The 24,846-nt window shown below is 45.4% G+C and overlaps 3 protein-coding genes across 7 annotated transcripts in view; 1 reads left to right on the top strand and 2 right to left on the bottom strand.

The window, feature by feature from the left end:
• Hrb27C (Heterogeneous nuclear ribonucleoprotein at 27C) overlaps window positions 1-24,846 on the top strand; it is a 91,225-nt gene that overhangs the window by 38,398 nt on the left and 27,981 nt on the right. The gene's annotated exons all lie outside the window — the stretch shown is intronic.
• On the bottom strand, window positions 1,335-22,803 carry LOC105186240 (ankyrin repeat and death domain-containing protein 1A). 4 transcript variants are annotated; one of them, XM_011146308.2, is made up of 14 exons: window positions 22,636-22,803; window positions 14,794-15,014; window positions 13,310-13,413; window positions 13,145-13,243; window positions 12,679-12,777; window positions 11,716-11,922; window positions 8,342-8,539; window positions 7,969-8,067; window positions 5,945-6,043; window positions 5,590-5,688; window positions 4,415-4,510; window positions 3,656-3,890; window positions 2,910-3,086; window positions 1,335-2,457 (listed from the first exon to the last, which is right to left on the bottom strand). In XM_011146308.2, the coding sequence occupies exons 2-14, from the start codon at window positions 14,897-14,899 to the stop codon at window positions 2,375-2,377; spliced, it is 1,701 nt and encodes a 566-aa protein (XP_011144610.1). In that variant the 5' UTR covers window positions 14,900-15,014; window positions 22,636-22,803; the 3' UTR covers window positions 1,335-2,374. The 4 variants fall into 4 exon arrangements, with proteins under 4 accessions (XP_011144610.1, XP_025157150.1, XP_025157151.1 ...); XM_025301365.1 differs by having other exon boundaries at window positions 2,910-3,050; XM_025301366.1 differs by having other exon boundaries at window positions 2,910-3,038.
• Window positions 23,229-24,846, bottom strand: part of LOC105186252 (neuroendocrine convertase 1) — a 29,461-nt gene continuing 27,843 nt past the window's right edge. The window contains exons 14-15 of the mRNA XM_025301364.1: window positions 24,439-24,570; window positions 23,229-24,353 (exon numbers count right to left, since the gene is read on the bottom strand). Coding sequence (XP_025157149.1) covers window positions 24,231-24,353; window positions 24,439-24,570 — 255 coding nt within the window. The 3' untranslated portion in view covers window positions 23,229-24,230. The remainder of the gene's footprint in view (window positions 24,354-24,438; window positions 24,571-24,846) is intronic.

The following is a 24,846-nucleotide window of genomic DNA, read 5'->3' as shown; positions in this document are numbered from 1 at the left end:
ATTTAAATTTTGAAATGCACCTGCGTTCCGGCACACGTACTTTTGCGATAGGATGCGATTTTAGTAGATTCAAGCGACAACGAAGGAAAGTACGGATTCACTCGTGTTAAAGTACATAGTAGTAGTAGTGTATTAGTAATAGTAGTACTAATATTAATGATAAGAGTTATTATTAAGATCTTAAAGAAAGGGAAAAAGAAAGAGAACGAGAGAGAGAACGAGAAAGAGAGAGAGAGAGAGGGAAGAGAAAGAATAAACAGTAAAACTGCTGTTGATGATTGGCACATCTCCATTTTTAATATATTTGTCGCTAGTATTATATTACTGTTCATATTATTTTGTTATATTCCGTGCATCATGAGAAGCAACGATAAATAAATTCTTTCATAGCATAGAGAATCATGGATATTTCATATGGATTAAATAAAGATTCACATTTTAATAGAAAACATTTGGCAATCGAGTTTGTCAGTTACTTACGAGTCCCTCCCCTTATTTTATCAATCGATTTTTAGTCTTCTTTTTTTACATTTAGTCTCCTTTCTTCAATTTCGAGAGAATAATTCAGTTTCATCCGTGCGACAGTTGTAACGATAATTCAGACGATAATAATTAGCAACAAATAACTAACATAACGGCGTATAGAATACAACGATTTATTATTACATCAAGACGAGATATGTACATTTTTGTAAAATCATACTTTCAGAAAGCAGCGTCGGAAGTCCATGATTTTTTATCAAGCGATATTTATATACATATACGTATGCGCATATGTATATTATATGTACATTGTCTTTCGCATTGTTATTAACCTATGTTACTGCTAACAATTGCCAAAAGATTCGTAAAGCACAGATGAAAAGGTCTAAATATATATACTTCTGCACTCAATTCTCTCGCATGTTCTTTTCCTTAATAATGTAGTTCTGACATTATAAAATGATACAAACTAAATATATAGTAGAGTAGAAAATTGAGACTTGCATCTCGTTTGGAAAGTGATAGTTACGACTGCAACTTTATTCGTTCCGAAAAGTCTGTAACTGTTTTAACTTACAAAATACGACGTAAAATGAAATTAAACATTATCGTCCGCAGTTGTTTAAGTCTATTTAGGCTTGTAGTTTTCAGATATGTGGATTTTGTGTATGTAGGTACATCTTTCGAGAACTGCACGGTAAACGCTATCGATTCCGTTATATACTCGTTATCGAAGTCTAATAATCTAACAACTTCTTATCACATCGAAAGCCCTGAAAAATTTACTCTCACATTTACCCTATGCGTTATTATTTACCTCGAAGAGTCCCTATGTCCGATTGTTACTTTGATTTTACAATTGTACCGCCCTGCCGAGCGTTTCTGTACTAACTGCATTTTTGTTCCTACAAGTTTCACTGCATATGGCATATGACATTTCTTCTATATAAAACAATCACGAGAGTAAATGGAATCATGATAAACTCGAGTAGTCTAAATTAAGATTAGAGTTGCTCAGGACGGTTTAGTTTCGTACGTATATAATTGTTTAGTATCTTGTTTCTTAAATACTTTTCCTCGCACATATCGCATACATTTCGGATTTCCTAAATCGTCCTTTCTGCTGTCATCGTAAACTTGAAATTGTTTATCCGCTGACGGGCTACGATTTGTTCCGTGGAAATTTCATCTCAATCGAATTTCATCGTGTGATTTCTGTGGTAAATTTGGATCACGTCGATCGCTAATTTCGAATTTAAAATTTGCTGAGTAATTTGTTGCAAAGATCAAATATTTATCCTGATATTATTACTCGGAACTGAAAGGATCGTTTACATAATATATGTTTCGTTTTTCCACCGAGCAAGCTTATTTTTTTCTCGACGATGATGAATCTTTCGCCGAGTCCGGTAAACTGCAAGCTTGAATGTTTCTCGTTGAGAAATTGCATGAATCTGTAGAATAAACTTGGTTGAATCACGCTTCAAGTTTTATAAAAGTTTTCACGATGATGTATATGTGTACGTGTACACTTAAAATCGACACAATGACAGCTACCTCTCCGCCGTAAATTATAATCGTTGTTCGTGTCCCCAGAAATTGCGAAACATTGTCCAATATTGGTACAAAAGGTAAGTGAGACTTTTGTATAAGACTCATACGAGTGCTTTCGAGTGAGTATCGTGGGTCTTTGGCGTTTTCGTCGAGCTTCTCTGAGAACTTTTCATACTGTGTAATAACGTTCTATATAATGAACGTTTCCGATAGCAACAGAGCTATTACGACAGAAGTTGCAACATCCGTAACATCTTTGTGTGTATGTGTGTGTGTGTGTGTGTGTGTGTGCGTACGTGAAATTTACGGATGAGTCGAGTTTGGCACTCGTGAATATTCACGCGATGGAGCATTTGTGACACCGTCGGCTCTTCGATTTCGCCTTGGCATTTTCCTGATCCATCTGCTTGCGAACGGAATCTGCAGAGAAATGTCATTTTTACCTTTTATAATGTGTATTAAAATTTTGCAATTTATTTTGTGACGAGCTGCGATTAGTTGATATTTTCTCTCGTAATTGTGACGTAAATGCGACGAATCAAAAAATGAAATACATAATTTTTCTGTTTGCTGTAGAGAGGTCTAGTAATCTAGATAAAAGTAATGTAGACTAGATAAAATCGTCATTTGTGTCTCGTCCAAATTATCCATTGTTGTCTCAGTAGTGTATGCGAAAAATCGTTGATATAATATTATCACAGACGTGATATTCAGTAATGTTTTCACGTAAAATTACCATTTTAAAACATCGACCTAACGACCCCTCCCCCTCCCCCCCTGCTTATCGCAAGAGTGCCAGCGTGACAGTTATTTTACGTCGGACGATGTTTGTCGAGTTAATGATCGGCTATAAACGTTAGAAGGAGAATTACCAGCAATCGCCTTCTTGCCTACCGCTGACAAAGCTTCGCAGAGCTCTTTCGCCAACGGCACGTCGGGATTTAATCCGGAAGCCCAGATGAGTAACATTCGAAATCCATGCTCTTTGTAGCTCGAAGGACCTACAATTGGAGCTTTATCGTCCTTTTCATAAGGCTGCTCTAAGTGCACTATAGGAACATCGAGGTACAAATGCGTTATATTCCTCTAACTTATGGAAACATTCTAACTTGCTTATAACATTTGGAAATGATCAAAGTACCATTTAGTGAGACGTGGCATTTTAATCTTTTCATTGGCAATTTAGGTTCGAAGAAGCTACACAGATAACTGCGCAGATCTAACGAATAGATAATTAATATTGACGATCAACCATCCTAAGGCGAGTAATTGTTCCAAAAGTCGTCATCGAGTAAAGCAGTACGTTTGCAATTACGATGTTCCAACCTTCTCTCTCACTTTTAATTTTATTCGGGATTTGTAATCGGTAACGTAAGAATGCAGAGTAAGAACGCATTTATGTATAGGATAAATGTGGACGCGTGTTAATTTGTTAAGGAAAACGGATGCACCCGTCGCAGAGATTGGGATATTTATCTTAAATTTTGCCTCCTTCCTTTTCTCGTGAAAATTAGTCGAGCTTGATCTTCTCTTTTCGTACCTCGATGGCATTACGACAACTTTTCGCGCAACTTAGCGGCGAACGTGAGCAAGAACGCGATACATAACGCCGATTTACCTGTATACTGATGCTCGATAGCTCTGATCTGGTCGTGGGTGAAGGCCCAGTGGAGAGCCAATTTCTTCCAGTCGCCGGGCGCCAGCTGTTTGTAGGCCAGCTTCCAAAGAATGGATCGCATTTGCTCGGACAGGCCGCCGTTGTTGCTGGAAATGCTGCCACCGCGCGAGCCTTCTCTCCATCGTCTTCGTGCTGGAGTTAATTCTCGAGCCTCCTTGTCGGAACTCGAAATCTCCTAAGATTTCCAAGTACTCGGTCACACATGTGCCGCGTGCTTGTAAGCGCCGGAATTACGGACGAGGCGCCTCCTCGTGCAACATTTCGACCCGTTCGGAGGAATTTTTATCAGCAAAGAGAAAGAGAGAGAGAGAGAGAGAGAGAGAGAGAGAGAGAGAGAGAGAGAGAGAGAGAGAGAGAGAGAGAGATCTCTGCGAGCGCTCCGCGTTGTTTTCGACCGAAAATACACGCTCAAGATTTTGGCGACTCGTACGTTGAGATAATAAACTTCACGAGAATTCTTTGCAAGGATTTTTACTACCTTTCAAGCGTATTCGAAGTGAAAATTTTTAGCGCGTATTTTCTCGCTTCTGACGCCATAAATTAAGAATTCCGCTGTGAGGGGCCGGCGGGAGCCGTTTGATGTGCTTTGTGACTGCACGCTTTTAAAAATTACGATGTTTATCGAACGCGAGATACGAAAGAACGAGCCCGGCTTGGGCGGCGGGCGAAATTCTCTCGACTGCACACAGGTGTACCTACCAGGGTCGGATAATCCAATCTCGCGGTTTTAATGATCATGTCGACGATGGCCGTGAAACTGCCTCTCGCCGCTATGTAAAGTGGTGTCCGGCCGCTCTGCAAACGTCGGGATAACTTTGGTTTAACTTCATTATCGAGTTTACGACGGCCACCAAACTCGCCACCTCTATCCCGTAAACCGCGATGTGCGGGATTAAGGCGTTCGCGGTTCGCGGATTTCCTCCAAGCAGCGCGGCTTTGCGTTGTCGGTAGAAAATCGTGCAGCCGCGTCTGCGACCCCGACGCTTCCGTTCGATGCGTCAAACGAGATTATTCGGTGCCGTATTATTCAAGTTGCGTCGTGAGATTAAATCCGTCGCACAGCTCTTTTCGCGATGTAAAAGGGGAAAGGATATATACCCTTTGACTCTGTCTCCTATCAAATTCTACTCGCGGAGATTTCGTTATCCGTTATCCGTCCGAATCCAACTCGTTCGTTTGGTCTTTTGTCAATTTCGCTAATGTCCGCGTAATCGCAATAGCACTCGGTGAGTATTACGTATTAATTTCATTTGTCCGTATGAAACCAGGACGATTCATGATTGTCCCGTGACGGGATTGGACCTAGATTGGGTTTAAAATGCGCGATACTGGACGTGTCTATTAAGTAAGCTGAGTCTTTTAATTACAGTCAAGCTGTCGGGGAATATTGCACACAAGCGGCAATTATAATTGCCAGCTGTTTATAATAATACGCGACCGTGTGTTATTCCGTTTTCATCTCTTTGATTCCTTTGGATATTTACGTAATTGAATTTCCTTTTTAATTAGGCTGCTCCCCTGCCTCACGTAATTAACCGGCGCCGCGCACTCTCGGAAGCCCTTTTACGTTTCGCGAACATTACAAGTTCGCTTGCATCGTAAGAGCGAGGCGAACAAATAATTAAATAACTTATGAACAAGCTTTAATTACTTATCGAATAATTCGGTCGCTTAATTACGTCGTAATTCGATCGTGGGCCTGGAATTCACGATGGAACAATTCGTTTCGGCGTCGAACCGAGCAGCGAAATAATGGCGAAGCATTCGCCGATTAAATTAGAGTCGATTATTTGTCCGGGATAGAAACATTGAATGAATCGTTAAAAGGACGACGCGGTGACACACAACAATCGCACAACGTTCGATCTCTTTACCTGTTCCTTCTGCTCGATATTCGCACCTGCTGCAAGAAGTAACTCGCAGATGTCCGTGTGTCCCATCTCGGCAGCGATGTGAATAGGCGATTGAAGCCTCTGAAACGAATCGATGCAAAACGTGAAAATATCACTGGCAATTTCATCGCAAATTTTTCCGACGTCCTTAGAGTATCGAGACAGAACACGAGACGGTGTCGCGTGTCGCGCAACATTTTAACTTCATCCTGGAAACTGGCGCACGTGACATCCTCTTGCGCGATGTACGTGATAATACAAGTCGCGTGTCGTTACGTCGATAAAAAAAAAATGCGATTGTACGCGAGGACTATATATGTGGACGCGTTCTACGTACCAAATTTAGACAATTCAGATCGACGCCCTTGTTAATTAATATCTCTACCGTGTCTACTTCGTTGTTCTGGCAGGCCAGATGCAGAGGGGTATTGCCGTTCTGCAAGCAGAAAACCAATCACCTGTGTAGGTATTTGTGCACGCGTGGCTGGCGGTATCGATCGGGAGCGAAAGATTCCGAAACAGATATACCGGGTGTTTCAGACCACCCGGGTCACCCGATTTTTTTGTTAACGCGACATTTTAGAGAAAAATATTTCAAACAAAAGTTGTAGGGCTTCAAAGGATTTATTTACTGACGCTATGAGTTTGACCTTGGGATAACCTTGAAAAGTCCAGTCAAGACCAACATAAAAATCTCAAATGGAAACCGCGATTTTTTATCACACCGTCTTTTTTACACCAATCAACAACTTTTGTCTAAAATATTTTTTCGTTTGCCTAATATTTTTCTAGATATCGAAGGAAAACTTGATGACTTTTTCAATATTTAACTTACGATATCTCGCTAACAAGTTGTCGGAAGAAAAAGTAGTACTAGACTTTTTTGCTCTATTTAGTCTCAAGAATATATTTTTACAATAGCACCCTGATTTTTAATCTTAACTTACTGATTTTTGGAAATTTCAAAATCATCAAATTAACTAAAAAACCAGGGCGCTATTGGAACAATATATTCTTGAGACTAAATAGAGCAAAAAAGTCTAGTACCACTTTTTCTTCTGACAAATAATTAGCGAGATATCGTGAATTAAATATTGAAAAAGTTATCAAGTTTTCCTTAAATATCTCAAAAAATATTAGGTAAATAAAAAAATGTTTCAGACAAAAGTTGTTCAAATTAATTGCTAGAAAAAGATGATGTAATAAAAAATTGGGGTATCCATTTAAGATTTTTATGTTGATCTTGACTGGACTTTTCTAGGTTATTCCAAGGTCAAATTCATAGCGTCAGTAAATAGATCCTCTGAAGCCCAACAACTTTTGTCTGAAATATTTTTCTGTAAAATGTCACGTTAATGAAAAAATCGGGTGACCCGGGTGGTCTGAAACACCCGATATAAAGGATGTCCCAAAATTCACGCAAGAAGTAATCTTGATAGAAAACACAGTTTTATAATTAAAAATTGTAAATTTCTTATTGATTCGTAAAGTATACAGTATAGGGGGTTACGTATGGAATAGCATATCGGGTAAATGGCCTCCACGGTTTTGCTGGCACATATGCGCTCTTTTGTTGAAACTTTCCATGACCGTTTTGCATAAATGTGGCTGAATTTCGTTGATACAGCGCTCAATTTCCTCCTTCAAGGCGTAGGTAGTCGTGGGCTTGTTGGCATAAACCTTAGACTTCAAAAAACCTCAAAGAAAAAAGTCCAACGGCGTTAAATCGCATGATCTGGGCGGCCAAATCTGATCACCAAAACGGGAAATTACACGACCAGGAAATGACTCATGCAGTAATGGAATTGTTTCTCGGGCTATATGGCATGTGGCACCGTTTTGTTGAAACCACATGTCGTCCACATCCATATCTTGCAATTTAGGCACAAAAAACTGGATTATCATGTCGCGATAGCGAGCACCATTAACTGTTATTGCGTGACCAGCCGCATTTTCGAAGAAGAATGGTCCGATGGTGCCTCCAGCCAAAAATCCGCCCCAAACAGTGACACGTTGTGGATGCATTTGTTTCTCAACAATCACTCGTGGATTTTCTGAACCCCAAATGCGACAATTCTGTCGATTAACCAAGCCATCAAGATGAAAATGAGCCTCATCGCTGAAGATGATTTTGTTCGAAAAATCAGCATCCACTTGTTGTGTTCCATAATTCATTCAACGAACTCTCTTCGCTATGGCCGTTTACCCGATATGCTATTCCATACATAACCCTATACTGTATACTTTATGAATCAATAAAAAATTTACAGTTTTTAATTATAAACCTGTGTTTTCTATCAAAATTACTTCTTGCGTGAATTTTGGGACACCCTTTAAAATACAATATATATATATGTATACCTTGCACTGCTTGTTAAGATCAGCCCCGTGCTGAATCATGGAGTCAAGTATTCCCTTGCAGCCTTGACTCGCAGCGACGTGAAGAGGAGTGAAGCCCACCTGGAAGATAGTCGATGCAGATTTCAGCGATACGCGTCGAGAGCCGCGATTGACACAACGAAATCTTATCCGGTTAGTTATTCTTGCTCTAACGAGACCGTTCGTCATTGAGGAAGACTTGGCAAGTCGCAATGAAAATTTCATTCACCCTGACAACGATATTTCTCTCACCGCATCATCGAGAATTATCGCGTAAAGGTATTATGTCGTTTTCGATTCGCCCGATAGCTTGTTTCTGCTTGGCAAGGTGATGCAGCAAAATTGTCCCACTCACCGCATCGGTGAGCTCGGTGTTTGCTCGCGCCTTCAGTAACAACTGCGCGATCCCGGTGTGCCTGGTCCTGGTGGCCACGTGAAGCGGGGTATTACCATCGTTATCCTGGGCGTCTACGTTCGCGCCTAATCCTATAAGGACCTCGACACCCTCCAGGTGCTCCTCGGCGCAGGCACAGTGCATCGGTGTTTGTCCTTTCTGCAAGGCAATCCGGAGATTCATTGCGACTCACGAGGATGACTCTTTCACTCGTCTTCACGCATCGACGTCGTCGAGATATTCAGCTTTCTCTGATCAGAAGCGACCGGCTGCACGATATTAGAGGACGCTGAACGCGTGCTTCTCAGCGAGATTAGAATTCCGCGCGCTGACTCTGAGAGAATCGAGAAGGATACGCGGCTAAATTGAATGAAGAGGTAAAGGTACCAGGAGGAGGCGCGAGTTTGTTTACGGAGGTTCCTGTGAAACGTGCTTGATGGAGGCCGCGGCCGACTTCCAGCAGAGACCTTCCCCAGGGGATTTCGCTCGTCCTGCTGATAGGGAGGAGAAGGAGAAGCAGGGAGAGCAGAAGAAGAAGAAGAAGACACACAGCCTGCGCTGGAGACCCACTTTTCAGGATCTAAGTTGAGAGAGACAGAGAGAGCGGCGGCGGGGGGGGGGGAGAAGATGGAGGAAAAGGTGCGCTCGTGCGACCCGATCCACCTGAGCGTACATACGGCTGCGTATACTGAAATCTAAATCTATCAGCGATTCTTCTCTTATCTTTCATCCCGCCCCCCGACCCCGTGGAACGAACGTTCGATTGTTCCTGTCGATAAATTATAAATTCCCTCTTTTGTGCCTACCGACCGTTTTGCGATCGATAGCGCCGCGCCATGGAGGACTCGCCGTTATTCCCGAACAATCGTTGATGCGTTTTCGTTGTTTCGGGTCACGGTGTGTGTGTGTGTACGTGCTTCCACGAGAAATGTAAACGAGCGACGCCGTATATCAGATTTAATATATCGTGCCGAGTAATTCATATCGAGAAGCGGATATAAAGCTCGCGCTAAAGAGAAGATCGATAATTTGCGCCGTTGTAGATCTGCGACGGAAATACCGTCGAGGGAAGCACACCGATTGTCGCGCGGTAAAACGCGTTATCCCCAATTTGCGCCATTATCGTTCTTTCCCGAGTCGCAGGATTCAGGAGTGTTCCTTCGCCATATCGATTCTCATATCGTCGTCCCGTTGTATTGTCTGCAATTTCTTTCGCTTTTTAAGCTGTTTACACCCGTGAGCAGAATTCAAGTCAGCGCCCGGTGTGAAAGTCCCGAAATATCGGCGTCTTTCCTTTCACCAGTTTGCTGTTACGAATAATGCCGTGGAAATACTTTCGTTGCAGATAATATACATTCAAACGTGCATGATAACTTGACGGTTTACAAAGGACCTCCGTCCGGAGCCAATATGGCGCTCAAGCATATCCCCGGGGGTGAACGTGTTGTTTGCAGGTACGTTACGTGTGTATATTTCACGTATTGGGAAGCAGCTTGTGAAACGTCCCAGAGAGCACTTGCGTCACGTCAAGGCTGATCCCGAATTGTTGACAGATATTTATCGTCTGCTGTGTAGAAACAAAGGACGCCGCCTGAGACCATATCGATTGGAAATATTGAAAAAACAGAGAGAGAGAGAGAAAGGAAAAAAACTTCTTTCTTCGGTCATGATTATTTATGAAACATTAGACTGATTAAGCGATTAAACTTTCAAGGGAAACTCCATGGTTGATATGTTGATTCGCTCCCACATTACAACACATCGGTTTACACGTAATAACCGTTTAAAAATCTTTTTCGCTCACAAGGAAAGAAATAGATATCTAAATGTATAAACACAATATAAAGAGATTTGTGTACGTATGTTATTGTGTGTATGGAAGTTTGGAAGATTTCTTGACAAGATTTGGCAGACTATCCACTGCGTGGCAGTGAATTATGCAGCGAAGCAATATGTGTAGTATGGAAATTGTATTTAATGCTAATGCTGTGCATTATGAAAATATGCATGCTATCGTATTTTGACCATAAATTAGTAAGATGGGATGTAAATTCTCATTGCTGTTTATCTGTAATAAAGTTATATTAATTCTGATATCGCGCGTTCAATAATTTGCTCGTTGTAATTTATATGTAACTTTATCCTCGCACTTGCAGCACAAAACGCACATGTTTGCGATTACACGCCAAAAATATTCAGTAAATGCGCTCGTATTCTTCCGGAGGCGGGAAGTAAACTATTTCTGGGGACGAAGAAGAGACGATGTGCGTCACGAGATTACTCTTGAGAATATCGTTTCAGCCAATTAGCCAGCGTTCCGCACAAGCCTGTCAAAAAGACAGGCGGCATAAAATCATGCATAATTGATGCATGCAAATATTTGCCGACCAATTAATAATTTATGAAGCGAACTGTGTGTGCGCGCGCGCGCGCGCGCTTGTGATAGCACGAATGAATTTTCCGCGAGTTTACGCGGAAGTAGTCGGTTTATGATTGACGGTATGTACATTCGAGCGAAGTTCGGCCGACGAAGATGCTAATGAGCGAATGGACGGTTGGACGGACGTCCCCTGAGATACTGAATTGCGGGCGAAATGGTGGGAATCAGATTTCCGGGTGTGGAATATCTCGTTGCGACGCGAAATTCGAGAGCCCGAGGTCGAAGCATGACCATATTGTGCGAGAGTGCCATCGGCGAATTTCAGAATATACACACACGATGCAGACCGACCAGGTCCGATCCGTTGTAACAAGATAAGCCCGATTGGTGGGTGTTGTTTGCTGCCGCTGCTACTAATATACGCGGAACACAGTATCGAAAAGTAACGCATGTAGAGACAGAAAGAGAGACGAATAAAACAATTAATAAGACAACACAAACGTGACAGAGCGGATTGCACTTTAAAAAGACATTTCGCAACCTTCATTTTGACTTGATCAGCAACGGAGTGACCAGAAAAGCCACGGCGGAGTTCGCGCGAAGAGATTTTTCAATCTCCCCTGAAATCGCCCATTAACTCCGCCCACAGACTCCGCATTAACCTTTACATTCCCTTAATTTCTTTGGAAAATACGGAACGCGCGTTTCTCCTATATTCATATATTATGCGGAAGCAATCGTTTCTGCGAAAATTGAGGTAACAGCGTTCCCGCCCGCGCCGTCGGAACGACGAACAAAGTTGAAGGGGAGTTCCGCGCGAGGGGGACTCGGGGGAGGGAATCGGGCGCCGGGAAAATGCGAGCTGTATACCGCTCGGTGTTATAATATCATTACGGGCGGATTAGCGCGCGGTGCGTTGAAACGTTGAAAGAATAGCCCGCGAGCGCGCGCTTACCTTGTCCGTCGCGTCGAGCACGATCCGCGGTATGTTAGACAGCGCTGTTATAACAGCGGGATGCCCCGTGACAGCCGCGTGGTGAAGCGCAGTTGCACCGGTGCAGTCGGTGGCCTCGCCGTTTAACGATTCCACAGCTTCCGCGAGGTATTCCACCACGCCGACGTTGCTGCCACGAGCGCCGCACATTAAGAGGGTGTATTGTTTCTAACGAGAAAGAGAGAGAGATCCCTTGTTTATACACTCGCTCCTCCGCGGGAGGAGGGAGGAAGGGCGGCTCCTCCGTGAGAGAGGAGGGAAACTCGCATTGTGCATACTCGCCACGCGCGTAACGTTTCCCGCGATTTCAATCCGCGAATGACTTGGTCCTCCCTCATCATCGGTCGCCCCCCTCCAACCAAGCGCACGTGTCTTACTTCCCTCGCCTCTGTTAAAGCGCTAACGACCCGGCGCGGCGGCGCCGGCATGCGAGTAATAAAATTCCGCGGGTCGCGCGAGCAAAAGGAAGAGGCGACGTGACCGCCATTATTCGGGACTCGCGACGCCAATATCAATATTGACGCGTTATCGATTCCAATTTCGCCGCGGTTTCTTCTTGCCGCGACGTGTTTCACCTTTTTCCTCTCCCTCCCCCACTCGCGAGCTTTCAGTTTGAATATTTTCGCCCTCCGCGACACCCGCGATCGATAAATTCCAATTAAATGCACGACGATTTAATCTCGCGCGAGCGTGTTTCGCTGAGGGAGAGTTCCCGTCGGACGGAAGAACGTTCGCGTTGCTTGAAGATGTAGCTTGTTCCTCGCCTCTCACGGACAGCCCGGCCTTCTTCTGCAAATTTCGTTTATGTTTCATGGCTGCGATATGGGCCTCGCCGGCCGCGGAATCGTCCTAGGGGACGATACCTCCGCTTTACCTTGACATGGAATATTCAATAGAACGTTTGCTAAAGGATGATCGATGTACCTTGTTAACCGCGGACACGTTCGCCCCGGCGTTTATCAACATCTTCACCGCGTCCCGGTGTCCGTGCTGGGCGGCCATATGTAAAGGGCGCATTCCATACTTGAAAGAGAAATGCACAGCTCGGAAATTAATGTTCGACCGTGGAATTTCATCAAGACGTGGGGACGGCGGGTAGGTCAAATGAAATTCTCCGAAAGAAGTAACGCTTCTCGCTTGAGAGAGCATGCAAACGTAATATCTATTCATCAGCCTATGTTAATATCTCATTAAAAACAGAAACTCTTGAGACGGTTCTCCAGTGAAGGACATTTTTGATACGCAGATTCGTCGGCTCTCCCTTTCGCGTGCAGGTTAAAGAGAGGGAAGATGTTTCGTTTCCGCTCTGCTCGTTACTCGGCTTGAAATTGTTTCACCGGCTTGAAATTGTTCAACGGGTCGTCATTTTCTAATCGATTCGGTGCCATACCTTGTCTTTCGCTTCGATGTCGCACTTGGCTTGTATCAACATTTCGATAATTTCTGTGTTTCCGCGGGATGCTGCCCAGTGAATCGGAGCGCGGCCATACTATAAGAACAATTTTCAATGTAGTCGCCGTTTCTGCGGACTCGAGCGTCTTCTCGAACAACTTACATTATTTCTGGAATCTACATCGACAGTCTCCTTAAGTACTTTGCGAACGGTGTCCGCTTCGTTCTTTATCACAGCCTCGTGTAGGAGAAGATCATTCTTAAGAACTGTTGTGGAAAAAAGATATAGATGATAGAGAGAAAGAGAGAGAGAGAGAGAGAGAGAGAGAGAGAGAGAGAGAGAGAGAGAGAGAGATCTGAGAAAGAAAGAAAAAGAGACGATATTTTATATAAAAAATAATAGAACAAATACATAACCCTTTGTTTTTCATTTCTCCTTGGCTGCTGCTTATTTTGAAAGATTATTAAAATATTTTGTCGCATCGGATGACACGCGTATCGCTTGCAAAATGAGAGTGAACTTTTGCTTAATAAATACAGATGCGTTTTGTACAAACGCAGAAAAAGCCGCTTTTTCTGCACTCGCGTACATACACCGTATAATATTTCAATCGCTCTGCGTTGGCGCTCGTAAAAACAGAGTTTTCGAGCGGAAAACGAAAAAAAAATATGGATTGTATTAATTTGTTTCGGGCTTCGTGTTTTAACTCCCGACAGTTACGTTGCAACGCGCGCACACGTGCTGTCGTTACCGCGGCACATCGTTTTTTATAATTTCGGACCGCGCTGTATCGATCGCGCGTGTGCAATTCACGGTGGAAGGAAGGAAGGAAGGAAGGAAGGAAGGAAGGAAGGAAGGAAAAAAGGAAGGAAGGAAGGAAGGAAGGAAGGAAGGAAGGAAGGAAGGAAGGAAGGAAGGAAGGAAGGAAGGAAGGAAGGAAGGGAGGAAGGAAGGAAGGGAGGAAGGAAGGAAGGAAGGAAGGAAGGAAGGAGGGAAGGAAGGAAGGAAGGAAGAAAGGAAGGATGGACGGAAGGACGGACGGACGGATAAGCGGCCTGGGACGAAACACGGGGACACGATGTATCGTTGATTACTCGAACGGCTGATTTCGCGAATGTTGCCGTAAATTGGACATTTTTCACTTCCGCGCGGCCGCGAGTTAAAAGGCCGCGCGAAAAAAGGACCTTTCATAAGCGTCGAAACGCGGCTTAGACGGACGCGCGCAAAAAGCTTGCCCGCCAGCGAGGCGCTGTATAATTCGCCATTTTTCTCCTTCCGCCCGCGATAAAAAGAATCGAGCGCATGCGGGAGACGCGGCAGCTGCTTTGCCGGGATTATTACATCGGCCGGCGAAACGACTCAGTTGATCTCGAGGAATTAACGGCTGCCGGGTAAACTGCAGAAATATCGGTCAAAGAGACGTCCGGGCGCTTCATCCAGACGCGCGCGCGCGAGAGTATGAGAGCTTTTCTGACCGCGCTGGGAAATCTTCTCGCGAGAGCGGCCAGCGCGAATTTCACTGCCCGTTTGCCCGTTTGAACTCGCGTTCGCGCGCGCGCGCGCATGTTTTGCGAATATTGCCCCGTAACGTATTTAAATCTGGGCGCATGCCGCAGGAGGCAGCTCGTGCACGGCTCTCTACTCACTTCTAGCAGTCTTTTGGTTCAGTACTTCATCCTCGATCGCCTCGCTGAGGTTCAACGGCGGCGGGGCCCTCGCCTTCGTTATGCTCAGCTCCTTCTTGTCCACCATCTTTCACTGCGCTTGTCCCGGCTGTTGCATTGTCATCGTTGGCTTCGTGGTCTTCTCCCGGTCGTTAGGCGACGCTGATGCTCCCGGCTTGCACCGACTGCTAATGATCGACGACCTAGAAAGCCGAACGACACTGAGAGAGCGGCGCGCCCGACCACGTATGTGGCTATAAGCGCAAAAATCGCAAATAGAAATTGTCAGGTTGAACGGCGCCCGAGTGGCAATTAGCGCAGCGCGCTCGACATCAATGAGCAGCGGGTTGTCATCGCGACCAAGTCATCGTCTCGGCCCCCCGACGAGCTTGTCGACTCGCTCGAGAACGATCAGCACCAAAGTGCGGGAACAGTCGACATCTGCCGTTATCGATGATGCGATGCATCTTGGTGTTGTTTAGCGGTTATCAGCAAACTAAGTTGAGATATTATTACTTTGTTCGTCGCAGCAATTGCAGCCCCGCTGGGATTATGATCCGCGGGAGGGGAAGGGGACCTACGCGTGTATCTTCATCGATTGCGGCCCGTGTATTTGCCGCGTGACGACGGAATAAATCAACGACCGGCGAATTAATCGCGCGCGCGCTTTTTTTTTCCTCTCTGCCGTATTTCACGCGGTCTCGCAATTTCGCATTTCAACGCAGCGAAATCTATCGCATATGTGCGCGGTCAGCGGGAGAAGCTGGCGCGCGATTGCGATACGATGAAAATGGGTAAAGGATATCGCCCGCGAAGAGAGCTCGGTCGCCGGCGTTTAACATTTAATTTGTGGATGATAATTAATTTATTCGCGGACTCTCTAATTTTCGGAATTACCGCAGCTCTCCGTTTTATGACACCGCGGGCTAATTTTCTGGATTGCGCTGCGCGCGCGCGCACGCGTGCGTGCAATTTTTGACGTTAAGTGCTCACTCTGTTCAGCCGATTCGTTGCGTGAGTGCCGATTGGGAGTGCCGGAAATTTAAAGTGTGGGGGAACACTCTAAGGACGAGAACTCGCGCCCGGCCTGCCGATGATTGTGCGAGTCAGGATTTTCGACCGTCTGCGCACGCCGGCGCGCGCTCGAAAATTGCAGCGGACTTAACAAAGCAAGCCAATTATGGTGACTCGCGCGCGAGCTGATGCGATCGAGTTTCTCGGGCTGTTTTGGATCGAATGTTAACATTGCGTGTCCGCTTTCTGTATTCCGCAACAGACGACTCATACATGTAATCTGATATTCATTTAAGTCAAACTATAGGGCGCACATTTAACGACTGCGGAGTTTATCCATTATGCAGCGGCGCTTGTTTATTTGATCATTGTTGCGCGGGAGAACAAGCGCGAGCGCCGTGCGCCGCGCAGAGATGCGAGCGATTCGATGAGCAGAGAATATAATTTGCATTGCACGTCGAATCATTCGAGTCCACTTGTTTATACGACCTTTCGCCCATCCTTCCCAAGGATCAGAAATCGTCAAGGATAAAGGATCGTTATAAAAACGCAGGTGAAAAAAGTGTGTTTTTTCAGAAGAAGAAGACGTTCACAAATCGACGTTCTTTCTCAATGCCGTTGATATCATTCCGAGGCTCGCTCCATTCCGGAAATAAATTATACCTCTGGTGGATTTAAAAAATGGCGCAGTTTCGAGAGCGCCCTGCCCCAGACACGACGAGCAAACTAGATTAAAAGAGTCTCTTTCGTTCCACTCAGAAGAGCACCAGACTCGCGCATCGATACGTGCGCGTATCTCTTTTCCAACTGCGGAAGGTGAATAGGATAACGCAACAGGAGAAATTTGGATCCTTGCCTGTCACTCGCGTCGAACTCGAACGGCGAGGCTCAGCCAGCGAGTGTAAATTAGACGTATCTGACGCTGCTTGATATCCGCTCGCCCGTACGTATTAAACTAATTTGGCTGATTGAATTAGTTCTCCCGTTGCACGGTTTCCATCATGTTTGCAGCGGCACTCGCGGCAACATCTCATAAATTCGACGATATTCTGTAGCGGGAAGCCGGGCGAAGCCGAGCTACAACTCGGCGCGCGCGCGCACCGCGGAATCCAAATAATCGCGCTTAAACGAGAATGGAGATTACATGAAATATCTCGGCATCCGTGTCGGTTATAGACCGCGGATCGTTAACAGAGTATATCGGTATTTGCGCCGTTCCATAATACGCTACTCGATGTTTTCGCGAAAGAGCGAGGAAGAGCGCTCGACTCTTTAGCGCTCGTTTCTCGCCGCTTCTCTTTCTCTCATTACTTTCCTCCGGTATCGTCCGTCTCGTTCTCCCGAAGCACATGCAGTGTTTATACAGCCTGATGTATCGCCTGATATGTAACCGCGCCGTACATTTTGCCGTATACAATGTTTGCGGCTACCCGCATCGGGCCGCGTTTTCAGTTATCGCTCTTGCGCCGTTTCGTTAATAATACAATGGCAGGAACGCGATGTTTCCGTTGTCCGATTATCCGCCGCAGCGCGAGCTCCCCGCCTGGGAAGTAAATTTTCGGTCCATGCGCGCGGTTTAGGTTCCGCATATAAAACTCGATAAAATAGCGTGTAAATCACTGTCGCGCGGTGTAATAATAATAATAATAACAGTAATAATGATGTTACCTGTCATAAATGTATACTCGGCCTAAGTGCATCTATTTAATTAGCCAAAAAGACTTTAGAGCATATGTAGTTGTAAATCTTTATCGTCGAGAGAGAGAGAGAGGGAGAGAGAGAGAGAGAGAGAGAGAGAGAGAGAGAGAGAGAGAGAGAGAATCGCGTCGCCTCTCGTAATATATTACCTTTGGCCGCCAGTATTTTTCATATTTTTCTGCCATAGACGGTAAGTCGACATTTTTCTCCGAGGAATCAACCTGGGCAGAGCGGAGGCGCTCCTCGCCTCTAAAGAAAATTTCACACCTCCACGCTTCCAAAGGAATATACTCCTCGGAACACCTTCCTACGTTTTTGTCTTGTTGCGTCTTCATCCAGCCGCGTCTCGTGTCGAAAATCTCGCCGCTGCATTCGTGCAGTTTCCATTAGAGGAAGCATATTGCGTATATAATATCCTTTGTAGCACGGGGATAATAATAAGAGTCGCAGCCACTCGGGAATTTTTGCAGAGATTTTCCCGCGGGGGAAGAAAAAGGAGGAGAGAACGAGGAGGAAGTAGCACGGGGAATTTGGTACGAGGTTGTAGTTTCGCGTTACTCCAAGTTCTACTGTCATTCTTCTGCGCGCATAACCGTATCAACTAGCATTGTTCTCATCCGCAGTGTTCCTAAGGTCAGCTCTTTCAAATTCGAAGCTGTGCCCGGGGCGAATCTTGTAAATTGCCAGTTTATTCCGAGGCTGTTGCCCGGAATATCTTACTCGAAAACTGAGGTCGATCCATTTTGCGTAGAAAAATTGCGTCGCTTCAATCTCACGCGTAACAGTCGACGTTGGCAGAGATGGATATTTGCTTTGCGGGAACTCGAAAAAGACTTCACGTACGAAGTTTACTCGTACATTTCGCGCATCGGTCATTTCGTAGCGAATTGATATCGCGAGGCCTCGGCGCGCAAACACAGCGCGACGATCGAAATATTTAAAAAGTGGCCAATGACAGGTGTGCAAATGGATTTCGAGGGACGTTTTGTGCCGGGCGCCATTGTCTCTCTCTCTCTCTCTCTCTCTCTCTCTCTCTCTCTCTATCTCTCTCTCTCTCTCTCGATACAATCCACGGACAACACGTGCGGTAAGGTTTTGGTGCTTCGCGATGCGCGACGGTGCGCTCATCTCCTCTGAATGGTACTCGGACCTTGAATGCACGGTGAGAGACAATGGACGTGTGCCGAAATTGAAGATGAAACGCGGACGAACATGTCCTTAATTGATCGTTGTTAATTCATCGCTCCTGCAAATTGATATTGTGTCGACAGATTGTGTGTCGTGTGACGACACGACGTGCCGTCACACTAAAACTCAGAGAAATGCGAGTCGAGCCATGCTGCCGGCGATGAGATTAAAAATCCTTATCTACAGTTTCTGCAAATGTAATAACGAAGCACAGTCAGCTTGAGAAATTTCTGTTAAAGGCACATCCATTTTCGGCGATTCCAAGAGACGTTCAAATGTTCTCAGTCTGATCGTCCATTAATAATTAGGAGAGATTAATTCTCTCACTGAGATGAAATGATGCAAACTACTTTGAAAATCCTACATGTCTCATGTGCTTTTTTTTTCATAAATATAACATGCTTTCTTGGAAGTTTTTATGATTCTACGCACGCTGTTTCACCGCCGCCAATAGAGACAAATGAAAATGCAAAGAGCTCACGCGAGAATCAGCATGCGATCGATCGTTCGAAGTAATCTGGAAACACGTGTGTATGTGTGTGTGTGTGTGTGTATTTCACACGCGTGCGTTTATGATTAAATAAATCCCTCCTGATAGCGAGCTAATAAATGTTGAAATATCACGATACTTGATCCGTTGAAACGTAGCAACGGAAGAATGCGATTGATGCGATACTCGAATTTCTGCCGTATTGATTGGCGCACTTAATCGAGGATACGGCTTTAGTCATGCATGCGTTTACATGGATGACGTTTTGCACGATTCGGTGAATATAATCTGCTTAAATGAAGCGCGCATTACACTCTCTATTAGTAGGTCAATCGAGAAATTACACGCGCGCATATAGTTCTTTCGGCGAGACAGCAAACTGATCACCCTAGCGATGAATATTGAAAACGCTGGTCGAGTCAAGCCGAGTGTGATCCCGGCGGAGGAAGGATGAAGACGCGGGAATTGGAGTTTTGCGTGTACAGCGGCTTAAAGATCCTAAAAAGGTCAATTCGTCGGTGTGTTTGAAAGACGACCTCCCTGTGTAAATAATTGTCCCCGAGTTACCGTGGCTTTAATTACGACGCTTAAGTCGTCCGTCTTAAAGTAGTGGCATAGTTTCCCAGAGCTCAGAAACTCGTTCAGGCTTTCCCGATAATTCAAGCCCTCTCAAGTCGAACGCCGAACTTTCCGCGAACCTACCAAGTAGCTGGATATCGGTGCAAAGATATATCAAGCATCCGGAATTCCAGCTTCGTTTACTGTCTCTTATAAAATATATAGAGAGTCGCGCGGAGCTTGGACGCGCGGATCGTGTCTTTCTCTTGCATTAAACTTTAATCGTCCATCGGCTGGAACGTCCCGAACTCCGTTAAAGATTCAATTACGAGTAGAAATTGAAATAAAATTACAATCAGATTTAACGAGAGAGGAAGAGAGAAAGAGAGAGAGAGAGAGAGAGAGAGAGAGAGAGAGAGAGAGAGAGAGAGAGAGAGAGAGAGAGAGAGAGAGAGAGAGGAGAGAGAGAGAGAGAGAGAGAGAGAGAGAGAGAGAGAGAGAGAGAGAGAGAGGGAGAGGGAGGGAGGGAGGGAGGGGGAAAGCGAAAAGATTCCGTGTTGGCGTATATGCGATCCTTAACTCGGTTATTCCTCGATCTCTTAAAACAAAGAAAATCAGAAACTAGACTGCGATGCGTCTGCATTGTACATAATATATATTTCTCTCATCGCTGCTCGATCGACATCCGATCGCCGCCTATCAACACCTAAGCCAAAGCTTACCGGAGCCAAAGCATACTTCGAAACGTGATTACTGTGATGTTTGAAAATTGCGCCAAGATTCTCCGCTGTTCAAACGGCCAGAAAATAACAGAGCAATTGCTTTGTGTTTACGCTGGAGCTCGAAGCTTTGAGCATCCGCGGGCTGACGAGTCGACGTCGACGCGTTTCGCGTTTTGTGTCGCGCCTTTGTTTCGCGCGTCGATTTCGATTTCTCGTCGCGCGTTTTCGCGCGTCGATTATCGATGTAAAACTGCGAGAGGACGGGCGGAATAAGCCTCGACCTCGGGCAACAAATCATCCGTATATATCGCGCGAGTCGCGCGAAACGCGCGGATAACGTGCGAATGTGTATGTACGCGCAGGCAGGTCCTTAAATTATTTTAATGTCACTACTGTACTTCATATACATCCCCGCTCGTTAACGTCGCGCGTACGCACGTACTCATCCAACTCCGAATTTTCCGAAAATGTTCTCGCTGCTGGCTGAAAGCGCCGAGCCAGGTGAGCGAGTTTCGTGCTTGAAATAACGTAACACCGCTCGCGACGCGCTCCAATGTCATATTCTTCAATTGCGCGGCGTATCGGGATCAATTCGCTCAACTTGCGCGCGACTCGTATTTTTGCGGGAACTTTAACGACCTGACTTTACACGAACACGCCCCCCTTTCCCTCCGCCCACTTCCTCCCAATCCGTTAGTGCGGGCTTTCGAGCAACAGCCGTTGTTTCCTCGCCGGAACTAACGAGCGCCTTTTGCAAATCTCTCCGGGGAAATTTTAATTTTTAACTTTACGGCTCGTCTCCCTCATCATTCGATAATAGTCCGCGAGCGCGAGAGAGTTGCAGATATTTTTCAAATAACGCAACTCGGTTACTGTACGTACTGGAGCAGCGGCGGAAATGTTTACAGAACGTATTCTTCGATCGATTCAGGACTAGAGAGAGAGAGAGAGAGAGAGAGAGAGAGAGAGAGGAGAGAGAAACAGTTAAATCCCGGTTAACCTCGAATAATGGTCGGGTACGCGAAAATAGTCGAAAAGAAGAATCGCTTGCAGTAACATTTTTCACACTCCTGCTAGCAATTCGAGAATCCTTCAAGATCTTCCTGCGACTCGCGGCGTGCGAGTTTGAGCCGCGTCAACATAGATCACAGCTAGCCCACATAGTCATGAGAGAACAATACATCGTAGAATTCGTAAAATTACTTTGAGCACGGTCGCGAACAGAGTGTGCGTTTGCCGCGATGGTTAATTAGTGCGACTTGAGCGCGGGTGCTTCGCATGTGGGCATTTGTGTGAAATCGACGTGGTATGAGAAGCACGTAGTCACACGACCCCACCACGACTCCGACAAGCTCGAGCACGTCCTTTCTCCTCGATTGGACTTCAATTGGATCATGATCATTACCGTCAAGGTATTCCGCCAATTTATAAGTGGATTGCGTTTCAACGTGAGCCTCGCTATAAGTTTACAATCAAGTCGGAGTCTCCGGCGAGTATGTTTCCTCCGCAACAAGTTCTGGTTTTGCTCGCACGCGAAAAATTTCCGGATTCGCGATCATTATTTTGTCAACGTGGCAACGTTTCTCTCATAGCGCTCGGAAGTGGCATTTCTCCTGAATGGTATTTCCCCAGGGAGTATTTACCGTTAGCTCTCGCTGCAACTTCCTTCTAGTCAATGTTTAATAGTTTAATCAATTATAGCTCCTTCTCTTGTGTAATATTCTGTTACTCGACTCGCGTTTCAGAAAATGTATTTGCCAAACAAACTCAGCTTCTACAGCGCGAATTAAGCAACAAAGTTATACTTTTCTAGACATCCTGCTTATCGTATATATCAACAATCAGGAAATCTTTCATTGGGGTTTAAGGCAAGCGTTCATTCTACTATGCGCACTTCTCAGATGTAGATCATTTAAAGATTTTAATTTCATTCTTCTTTAGTATTTTTCCCTCAAATTCCTATCTTACTCGCGGCGGAATTTACACGGAACAAGTAGACGTTTCCTCGTCTCGACTCCTCCTTCCTCTCCATTTTAACGCAATATTCCCGCATGAAATCGTACTCGACGTACAAAAATATCCTATTATAATATATATGCTACACACACTGCAGCAGCCTCGTGAGTAACGAATCGGCCGGATGCGTTCGCTTACGTCGTTTCGCCTCGGTTTGTCCTCGCCACGGCGAGCCACCCTCTTGGATTTTCGGTCACTGGTACAACGGGCTTCGAGCGAAATCAGGTGCGGAACGGGAGTTGCGTCCTCCTCCGCCACACGAAAGCTCACCTGACGTTCACACTACAAGAGGCGGCATGCTACTGGCCGAAACGTCCCCGTTTCGCCTTGCGAGGCACCCCCATTATTAGGTCGACGGCAGCGCAGCCACGTGGAGGGTTGGACCACTACTACAGGCGCTCTCGTGTAGTTGCCACGGATTTGGACTTGTCGATTTGAAAACTGCTGAAAATCGCTTTGGGAGGATTGCAGTACCCCTCTCTTACCGTTATTGTCCGTGCGACCGTGATGTGTTAGGTGTCCAGCTGTTACAATTTACAGCGGCGTGTCTTGAGCCTTTAGATAGTCTTCATAGCCTCAGACAAATTTGTGCTTTTTACGTTTGATTAAATGTCGCAGTGTTTTCTCTCGTACATTTGGCAATTTTGCTATATTTTGTTATATCTTTGGTATAATATTTTCAATTTCAGTATATTTTATATTTGATAATTTCAAGTATATTTGATCTCGAAAATTTCACCTCATTTTCTTTGTGCGCTTGAGGTATAGAGCCGGCTGCATGCTTAATAATAATTATGTTCAACGAGAAAAATAACTAAATTTTCTCGCGCGATAATTGTTGGAATTTAATTACAACACGAGAAAGGGGCCGTTTGGAGTTTTGTGCCGAAGCGCGCAACGAGAAATAGAGCACGAGAATAATATGGTAATTTCCGACGTGGAAAAAACCAGGGCATTCTTTCTGCGCAAAGGTAAAATCACGTCGACGCACTAATATTCTCTCGCATGGCTTATTTATGTCCGCACGATTTACGATGTGCGATTTTCGACCGTGCCTCTCTGTGTCAAGCGCCGCTGTTCCACGATAAATACAGCGATTTCACAAAATACGCCGAAAGCCGGCGACAAAGTAGGAAGAGGTCAAGGAGATCTTTTTTCGACGTTATAAGCGATACGCGCGGGCGACGACAATTCTTGCTCGGGACTGATCGATGCAAAATGCAATCGTATCACGGCTAATTTGCAGCGAAACGTAACTTTCCTTCGTCCGAGGTATTATCGACGTTGGCTGCCTGCCGCGCAGTGTTTCGCATCTCGCCGAACGAAACTTTGCAGCAACGTAAACGTAAAGTAAATAAACAACGTCGCGCAACGATCGATCGTCTCGCATGTTTGCGAAATGATTCCACATATTGTTTCGGCTAGTTTTTTTCTGCTCGACTGCGTTACTCTTCGGCACGGATGCCAGTCAAATATTTATGTTTCGGTGACGGACGCGAAATAAATCTGATCGTTGCGAGACTGAAGATCTCGTCACTCGGAGCGGCTAAAGACGCGATTATTTAATAATAACAGCCCGTCACAGCCCCGAATCGAACGATACGTTCGGTGTATCGTATCGCAGCTCTATGCCGTATTTTGCATCGCTGTAATAATCACAGTAATTGGTGCTCTTCATCTCTCGTTAATTTAATAATGTTTGATGCGCATCAGCGCAACTAGAACGCTGCATATCACAATTTTAGCAGCTTTTGCAACCAGTGCTCGTCCAAAATGTCGTCAATTCCCGGCCACTGTATACGTCGTTCGTATTCATCCTGGGCGGAATTTGTCGCGATCGGCTCGACCACGCCGTACTGAAATATACAGAAAAGTTGCTAACGCGATGAATCTCCCCACGGAGGTGCAGTAATCTCTCGAACGAAACGGCGCCACACTTACGGTTTTACGTATACGATTGTAGTCCTCGTCGTAAATTCTCGGCCCGTTCTTACGATAATCCGGTATCCGCTCGGTGCCGTGTAAAATCAGCGTAAATGCCCCGATCGTGCCGTTGTTCTGCACCGGGCCGGTCTGAAAGCAAATACACACGCGGCCAAATACGCGCGCGTGACAGCAGTAAATGACTGATGCATAGGTCATGATTACTAATACGCGGGGAGATCATTTAAGCCGATCAATATCCCATCAGTCAGTCGCGTAAAACATTTCGGAAATCCTCGCGTGCGCGCAATTATTAATCTGCCGGAATCGAGGAGCGCTCGTACGACGAGCCTCTTCCGCGCTGAGCAGATCTCAACGTTCGCACCATTTTTATTAACATGTAAAGCGTCTCGCAAGTATGTAGAT

Source organism: Harpegnathos saltator, unplaced genomic scaffold, assembly GCF_003227715.2.
Source record: "Harpegnathos saltator strain DR-91 unplaced genomic scaffold, Hsal_v8.6 scaffold414, whole genome shotgun sequence".
Classification (NCBI taxonomy): Eukaryota; Metazoa; Arthropoda; class Insecta; order Hymenoptera; family Formicidae; genus Harpegnathos; species Harpegnathos saltator.
This window is presented reverse-complemented; position numbering and strand designations above follow the sequence as displayed.

What these genes read in the sequence shown, in the direction of transcription:
- LOC105186240 (XM_011146308.2), bottom strand. Translation starts at nt 14,899, where the DNA reads ATGGTGGACAAGAAGGAGCTGAGCATAACGAAGGCGAGGGCCCCGCCG. An exon ending in ATCTGAATTGTCTAAATTTG is followed by an intron (nt 5,689 to 5,944) that starts GTACGTAGAACG and finishes GATTCGTTTCAG; the next exon opens with AGGCTTCAATCGCCTATTCA. An exon ending in AGGCAAGAAGGCGATTGCTG is followed by an intron (nt 2,458 to 2,909) that starts GTAATTCTCCTT and finishes ATTTCTCTGCAG; the next exon opens with ATTCCGTTCGCAAGCAGATG.